Source organism: Centruroides sculpturatus, unplaced genomic scaffold, assembly GCF_000671375.1.
Source record: "Centruroides sculpturatus isolate CEXI.00-Female unplaced genomic scaffold, Cexi_2.0 scaffold1644, whole genome shotgun sequence".
Classification (NCBI taxonomy): Eukaryota; Metazoa; Arthropoda; class Arachnida; order Scorpiones; family Buthidae; genus Centruroides; species Centruroides sculpturatus.
The window spans coordinates 131329-139944 of NW_019385784.1; the positions used below are offsets into that span (position 1 = coordinate 131329).

At 30.6% G+C, this 8616-nt stretch overlaps 1 protein-coding gene across 1 annotated transcript; it reads right to left on the reverse strand.

Annotated features, from left to right (window-relative positions):
• Positions 1-467: 467 nt before the first annotated feature.
• On the reverse strand, positions 468-6139 carry LOC111642113. The gene is made up of 7 exons (XM_023388394.1): positions 6097-6139; positions 4983-5114; positions 4701-4910; positions 3139-3358; positions 1130-1361; positions 915-1044; positions 468-752 (listed from the first exon to the last, which is right to left on the reverse strand). The coding sequence occupies exons 2-7, from the start codon at positions 5097-5099 to the stop codon at positions 549-551; spliced, it is 1113 nt and encodes a 370-aa protein (XP_023244162.1). The 5' UTR covers positions 5100-5114; positions 6097-6139; the 3' UTR covers positions 468-548.
• Between the last annotated feature and the right edge of the window lie 2477 nt (positions 6140-8616).

Here is an 8616-nt window from a genome sequence, read left to right on the forward strand (position 1 = left end):
TTAACTTAAAATGAGAGAAATCAAGAACGTGTTCTTCTTGACGAACTTCTCCCATGATCTGTTAAATAGACAAAACTCTACATAATTGAAAATCAATGCTAATGAGCAACAGTATTGATAACATTAAGTATGAAGTTATTACATCAAAAGTAAAGATTCCATTACTCAAATTATGTGAAGTTTCATCTCAGGTCATTCGAGTTATGAGTCACTAAATACTTCCAAATAGAATCTTTCGGGAATCGAGAGAGACCAACACCGTTAATAATTTTTTAAGTTTCATATTTTATATTTATATATTAACAAACAAACCAGCAACAAAAAGTTATATTTTTTGAATACGAAAAATTTTACAAAAAAATAAAAGTTTCTCTTAATATAGAAGTTAAGATTTCAGCCAAATATCTACGTAACTTCCTCCGATAAAGCCTGTTTCTAAAGTGAATCCAAAGCTCGAATGCGCCAAATTTCAGTTTGTCTGTAACTCTTCTATATTGTAACATATTTATTCATATTAAAAAATATACATTGAACAACAAACGCATATCTTAATGTTTAGAATGAATTTTATCGAATTTCTTTTGTATTTCTTCCAATCTCTTTTGGAACCGATCGTGTGTGTCTGTAGGTCCATACGCCTTATAAGCTTCATCGAATTGATTTATTGAAGCCGATGAAGAAATATCTAGATTAATTATAGCTGCTGTAAATGCATCTCTTGCATGTTGTAAATCAACATGAAATTGTCGAACCTGTAGAAAAGTAAAACCATTAAATAACATTAAAAATTTGTTAGTACTTCAGGAATAATCATTAGTATGTTAAATTATACTTTGTTTTATGCTTATTTATGTTCTTTATTTTTTAAATATATTATATTTTAAAAATAGTTTTAGTTATAAAAACAAATTTACCATTTTTTCTTCTTCCGAGTCATTATCATCCGGTATAGGTCTATCGTAATCCCAATCTAAGAAAGTTTCTCTTGCAATTTTAATATCGTTGTATAATTCTTCAACTTCATCCAATTTTTTAATTATTTCCCTTTAAAATTCATAAAATTTTTGCCAAACTTTTAGAAATTATGTCTACTTCAGAATATACTTTTAGAATTTAAAAGAAAACTTACTGGTTTTCTTCAAATGCTGGCAGACCCTTAAACACAGTTGAAAGATCTTCTAGTTCCATCTTAATTGGAACCCCATTGTTATTTTTCAACATCTCATTTAGATTTTCAGCTGTTTCTAAAATATCTTTCAAGTTATTTTTTAAGAATGATCTACATCCAGCACAATATTGTTGTCGAAAATAGAATCCAGGGTAATCACTTCCAAGTTCTTTTTCGACATTCTGAAGTCCCTCTGAAGGAAAAAGTATTAAAGTATATTACTAATTTATAATTATATCGTTTTACTTCTAATTTAAGGATTATCATAAAATAATTTATTAATCATTCAGTTTTAAATCCTTGAAGTAAAGATTCATCCTGAAAGTACAGAAAAGCCAGATGAAAGTTCTGTAATGTTAGGAAATTGAAATAATTGCTTTGAAAGTTAATTTTTAAAGACATGTAATCGTTCGGTTTGGTTTAATGGAAGACGGCAACGCAACACATGGGATGGCACCGGGTAAAACTATTTTATGATACCAGCCCGTTGGTTGGTGCGAACTAATAGCCAACTATCAGTGTTTAATGGCGTTATCTACCTGGCTACAAGTAAATACTGTTTACTGGAATAAATTACTTTTTTCCTCAGAATTTTTTAAGAGTAAAGGGAATGCAGTGTCTTTATTCTGATTACTCTAATAGTCAGAAATTTTTATAGGTGAGTTGATTCAGTTAAGTTGGGTTCTATCGATGTTTGGAGTCCAGGATGAATCCATTATGAGCATGAAAAATGGCCTTCTTCAGAGCAGAAGGAATTGATGACATAAATTCAAAATTTACTCGAAAAGTGTAAAAAAAATGTTATATAAATTGCAGTACAGTGCTTCTAAATTTACGATGAAGTTTACTGTTTTTCCGTTTTCTTCGTGTTAAGGACATTACGCTTTTTTCTTTTGTTTATGAACGTGAAAAAACAATACAAATATATCAATAAAGATATGTATTACAGACTTATATTCCAAATCGTTTTTAGTGCCTTCTTTTAATCTATATATGTAACAGTGAGGTGTAACAGAGCTATTTTGATGTATGAGTTATCTGGAATCATGGTCTAAAAAATACAGTGAGAATGAAGAAAATTAAGAATCCCTTATACACCTGTCGGCGAAATTTTTTAGAATGTTCACGATACATATAGAAGAAAACTTCGAGGACAAATTCGGTATCCACATTATGACTTCTTTCTTCTAGAACGATCCACAGTGATGTATCATAAGTCAAGGATTGATAACTTACCCGTTTATATTTCTGATTTATATTTTAAACCTCTTTGATTTTTGTTTTTAGCATTTAATTTTATCACATAATTAGATATAACACCAAGAAAACGTTTAGTTCAAAACCACACCTCTGCAGAACATGTAACGCTGTGATTCGTTAATGTGTTACTTTCAATGGAGCATTAGCATTCTTTTTACTAAACAGCATTACAAGGCACATAAACGATCATCACTACCGGTCTACAATAATGCTAATAATATTTCATTTACTATAGGCAGTTTTATACCTAGAAAAATCGACACTTGTACTGTACACTATAAATTTGCTATGTTTAGTTTTGCCGCTTGAAGCGCCACAATTTCCTTAGTGATGGGTTTGAGAACTAAATATTTTGCTGCAGAAGTTTTTCTGTATGTACGGAAATAGCAGTGTACAAAATATGATTTAATTTGGACTACTGGGTATCTATACAACATTACATATAGGTATTTTCTAGAAAGCAATAAATAATTCAGCACGGTTCAACAGGAATAAAATTAAAGCACAGAGGTAACTAAAGTACCTCTGTATTGTTAATTTTATTCTTGTTGTCTGCGTGGTGAGGCATCCACAATAATCAAACCACGTAATCACAAACCTTTTGATGCTAACAAGACTGGTAGAGTTAAAAATAATAATAATTATGTTTTGCCAAGTATATAAAGAATTTAAAATACTGATAAATACTAAGAAACAATACAAGATCTTACCAATAAAGTTTTTATCGAATGTACCAGATTTTTGTAAATGGCTTAGTACAACCTTTAAAACTTTTTGTCGATGATCCTCAGATTTACAAGGAAATATGAGTGTTATTTGTATTATTGCACCGTTTCTTGTTCTCTTGACAAAATGAGTGCTAGAAGATTTATTAAGCCTTGATTCTAAGTCATAGGATGGTTTAGCATCTTCGGGAATTCCTACTATACTCTATTAAAATACAGTTCTATTAATATCATTATTTTATTTATAAAAACCCGAATAAATTAGAAACTAAATTTTTCAACAGTAAAATTGCAATACAATGAAAGAAAAGGCGTCAGTCTATAGAATTATAAAAAAGAGGAGTCTGTGATATGCAAATAGTTAAACTTCAGTATCGAATTATGTCACAGATAGTAACGGAAGAGGCATAAAAATTGTTACACTGGAAATATATCACTTCCTTATGAGGCACGAATAAATGCAGAAAATTCTGTTAGAAGTTTACAGTATGCACAGAATATAAAAAATTATAATACAACGCTATGTGATTGGTATCTACCAAAACATGATTGTTTAGTTTAGATAAATATGGATTGTCATCAATTCCAATTCTACTCATTTGTGCTTTAATATCATTACTGTGCAATGCTGAATGGTATAGTGAATTCAAAAACACTCAGAAAATGCCGACGTGGGAATAGTGTACAAAAGCAAACTTTAAAAATAATGAATTGACATATTAGGAACTTAAAAGTGCATAATTCTTTTTCTGCTGAAGGGTAATTATGGCTTATGTACAGAATACTGGTGGTGTAATTGTAATAATACAGACAATTAAGAAACATTTGCATGAGATTGGCTTCCAAGCCAGAGAACATGCCAAAAGCATACCATTAACTCTGTGATACTGGATTCAGTGCATGGCTCTGTAGAGAACTCGACAACACTAAAAATTCGAGCAGAAACAAGCATTATGCATCGATAAATCCTACTTCTGTCTATATTAAAAACTATTTCAACTTAGACAGAAGTGGAAGCAAGATAATTTAAAAGCAACGCTACATTGTAATTCTTATCATGGGAAAGTAGAGTGGCCAACACCCAGCATTATGGTTTAAGATAAAAACTCGCGTGATTCCTTGTACATATTTCATATATATCAGCACAGGAACGTCATATGCACCGATTTATTACCAATTGAGCCTGTATGGTACCTTATCGGTTGACAACTTCACTGAAAGCTTTTTCCTTTAATTTATATGTTTGCTTCGTTTTATATTGATGTCACATGACGTCCATCTAAGGCAATAATCGATAATATTGTAAATAGCATATAGTTGCAGATAATATAATTTATTACTTCATTTGTACGTAGACTCGTTATTAAATAAATGAATTTGCTTGGCATCTCTTTTTGCTTATTTTTGATGGTTTGCATATTTCAAGCAACTCTTTATTTCCTGCGAATTTTGTAACACAGTGCCTTTTCTTTTATCGTGTTGTAATTCGACTTTTGAGGATTATAATAATCTGAATTTTACTGAATAATACAGTATTTTTTATATACCTTTTGATATTGAACATAAATTTGGATTTCTACATCGTTGCGTTTTTTCCCGATAGAATTTTTAATTAAATTATCAATGAAAGAATTCGATCTATAAGAATAGAGTTTCATACGCAAAGATAATCTTGCATCAATATCATAAAGATCTCTGACGTCTTTAGGAATTTCGATCACTTTATATTGTGAAGAATATTTCTCATCGATTTTTACCTTAAAAATATAAATTTATATATTTTAACAATTAAATTTTTTTAATATAAAGTTCGTTATATTATTACTTACTGTTGATTTATCATATAAAGTGCCATAAATAGCAAAATTTTCTTTTACATAATTTTTGTAATCAAAAGTAATCCCAACCATAGCATATGTAAACAATACTGGTAAAATGATTGCCATTTCTGCAGATTATTCCTAAATTTACAAAATAATATTAATAAAAGTATTAATTAATTAATTTCAAAATCATTTAAATATTAGTAGAGTGGCCGAAAAGTCAGTTAACCTAGATAAATAAAATTACACACATGAAGACTAATACAAAAACATTTTGAAGATGGATTCTGCATGTGGATTCCGACCATCGGAATTCAATCAACACTAGAAAAGCCGACGTTTTTATTTAGGCTCTTCTCTGCCGACATATAAAGCTACGTATAAAGAGTTTAAAAATTACTCTAGCATAAGTTAGTTGTAAAAATTTACCTTTGTGAGAGTAAAAACATAAAACACCGTGTAGAAGACATCGAAATTTTATTATATTATCCTTCATTTTTGTAATTTTATGATATGAATATATTTTAAAATTATTTCATCTTTTAGATAGTCGCAGAGCCAAAGATAACGCGTCATCTTAACATTCTGCAGGACCGGGATCGAATTTGGGCCAAAAATTACCCGGAAATTCTTCGGATGTGTCGACATCGTTTCTCACCGCCTGGTTACTCTCTACCACTGGTACCTCTAGCTACTCTTTACAAACATTACCATCACCTTACAATATGATGACTATGAGCGTTTTTCCTTCTATCTATTGTATTTAACCATGGGATATCCAGATTGCCAGAATTTCTTATAATTTTAATTAAAATATTGGCAAACGAATGGCACAGGTTACTTAAAAAACGGAATTGAGTATGTCAACTTCACAGACTACTCGTACTACCCGTGATAAATTGTGTGTGCACAGGTGTCCTTCAAGAAACGGCGATTCTAAAAGGGTCTTAGAATTATTTAAAGCGTTGTTTAAAATATCAGTTATCTGACTTTTGGGCTAAACTTTATATTAATTAAGTTCGTATTCAATTTTCAGGTATATGAGATAAATTCTAACAATTTTTTTTTTTCATATAACTGAAAGTTTCAAGTAAAAAATACGAATTTTTGTAATACTTACTTGATACACAGATAATAAAGAACTGTAAATATCGAATGACTTGTGAAAACATTTTATAGATAATTTTTTTATCAGGAATTATAAAACCCTGAGAACTAACAAACGTTTCCTAGATAATTATTATCTTTCCAGTTGAAATATCTGACATAAATTATCAAAATATTATTGCTTAATAAATGTAATTTTTAAACTAAAGTTAAATAACTGAATAACACGAATTGTATGAAAATTAATTGATAAAATTCTTTAAACTATTTACTGAATATATTTTTAATTTATAAATTACAAGCAATTTTATTTAAAGCCGTACTTGTAAGAAAATTATAACTACGTGCTGGAAACTTCCAGTTTTTTTAGTGGGAACGTCCCTTTTAATAATGTATGTTGTAATTCACAGAGATAGAATTTTCCCAATTGGAGAAATTTTCTGTGGAGGAAGAGTGGCTATTGGGGATTGACGGTATTTGCGGTATGCCAATATAGATGTATATTTCTCGGTGAAATTCGTTGTTGGTCCGACACTGAACTCGTTTCGAGTTTGGGTCGAATTCTCAAAAATTTGTATGTTGCAGCCTGGCACATAATAGTATCTCTAGTCGGCCGGATGGCCGAGTGGTTAAGGTGGCAGCCTACCGCCCTGGGGAACCCGGGATCAAATCCGGACAGGTAAAAGTAATCCCTAGGAATTTTTCGGGGGTTGGTCTGTCTGATTTATGGACAGTTTGTTTGTTTAGTTATGGCAACACAACACTTGGTCGACCTGCCTAAGAGGATGCCTTATGAGAAATCTTTTTAAGGGAAACTGGCCTCTATTTAGGCGTTACAGACGTGGAGAAACCCGGAAAACTCCACATGGTCAGCTATTCCGAGCGAGGCGCGAACTCATGACCGAACTCCCAGTGTTCAGGGTACGAAGACCGCTTGGCCACTGGTGAGCCGTTATATCATTAGTAATTTGTCTTTCAAGCTGTAAGCCAAAACCACTTTTCATCTTTCGCTTTCATTCGCTGTTGTATTTTAAATTTTCTCGCTTTTTTCTTATTTATTCTACTGTACAATGAAATTGGTATTAAACTCTAGATTAAATAAACGTTGATATAACATTCGTCATTCCATACCATTAAAGTTCTGTAGTATAGATTTTATTTATTATTGAAGCATCATATTCCAAGTCTACTCTAACTTTTTCTGTTTGTCTTCAAATCTGTTCGTTTGATTTATTCTTTCATCCCTAGAAAAATAACCTGAAAATCTTATTTAAATACCGCTTATTTTATTGAAATTTTTAAGAAAATCGATACCTCGTGTCGAGTATTATGGCAGTAATTCCGCGCCAAATAAAAACTTACTGACTGACTATATGTACAGGAGTCAGAATTGCCTGTTTTCGGGGATTAATTTCTTCCCTAAACGATAAAAGTAATTGTGATGTCTACTTCCAATTATAATCGTTATCACTTTCAAGGTGTATTATATATAAAGCAAAATAAAAGTATTGCGATCAGTTAAAAAAAAATAGTCTCCCAAGAATTTTACATTGTTTGGACTGAGGCACCTTAAAACGTCAAAAAATGCAAAAAACAATATCGGGTGTTTTCTGTATGTATGGATATTAGTGAGTGTGTGGTGCATGATTTTGTTCATCCTCTTTCAAGCTTAATAACTCCTGTTTTTATGTCAAACATTTCTGTGTTTTTTGTCAAACATTTCTTAAATTTTGCTGGGAGGTTTTATTTGTTAGGGGGATGGACGCTATTAAATTTTAGTGATTAAAAATCGAAAGAGTGGAGAATAAAGAAGGTACTTAACGACGATTTTACTTGTTATGAGCATTTACAAATTTTTTTATAAAACTCATCCCTACTCTCAAAATTAAACTTTTTGCCATTTTATAATAGTTAAAAGTAAAATATCATTACGAAAATGCCACGAAATATTGCTGGGAAAGTTAAGCAACCGTTGCTAGTTTTTTCATTAGATAAACTGACTTTTTTCTACTTTTTTTTAATCTTTCTTATTTAAATTGGAGAACCTGACAAACCAATGATCAAGAAACTTATCTGTCGCGATATAATGTTGATATTGTTTTTATGTCCCGCAAATGTAATATTTCAACAGGACTATCTCCTTTCACTATAAATTCCCGTACTTCAATCACTTTTAAAGCAGTATTAAATTCGTAATTATGAATACGTTGACAAATACAAAGAACTTTCTATTTTTTTTCCGTATGCCTTTAAATAGATGTTAATAATTTATCCATAAAATTATATGAAATGAGAAGATTTAGACGAATATTTCTCTGATGCACAATTTTATGACGTTAAAAAGTTACACCTTCTCATCTTCCTTTACAGTTGAAGAGAAGGAAAAGATATTAATACTATTCCATTTAAGTTTGGTAATTTTTTATCTATTTCTATCATGCATATTTTGGCAAGTTTTGAGCCAAATACTGTTCCCATGCTAATACCATTTTTTTATCTATATATTTTCTCGTCAATATGAAAGTAATTATTC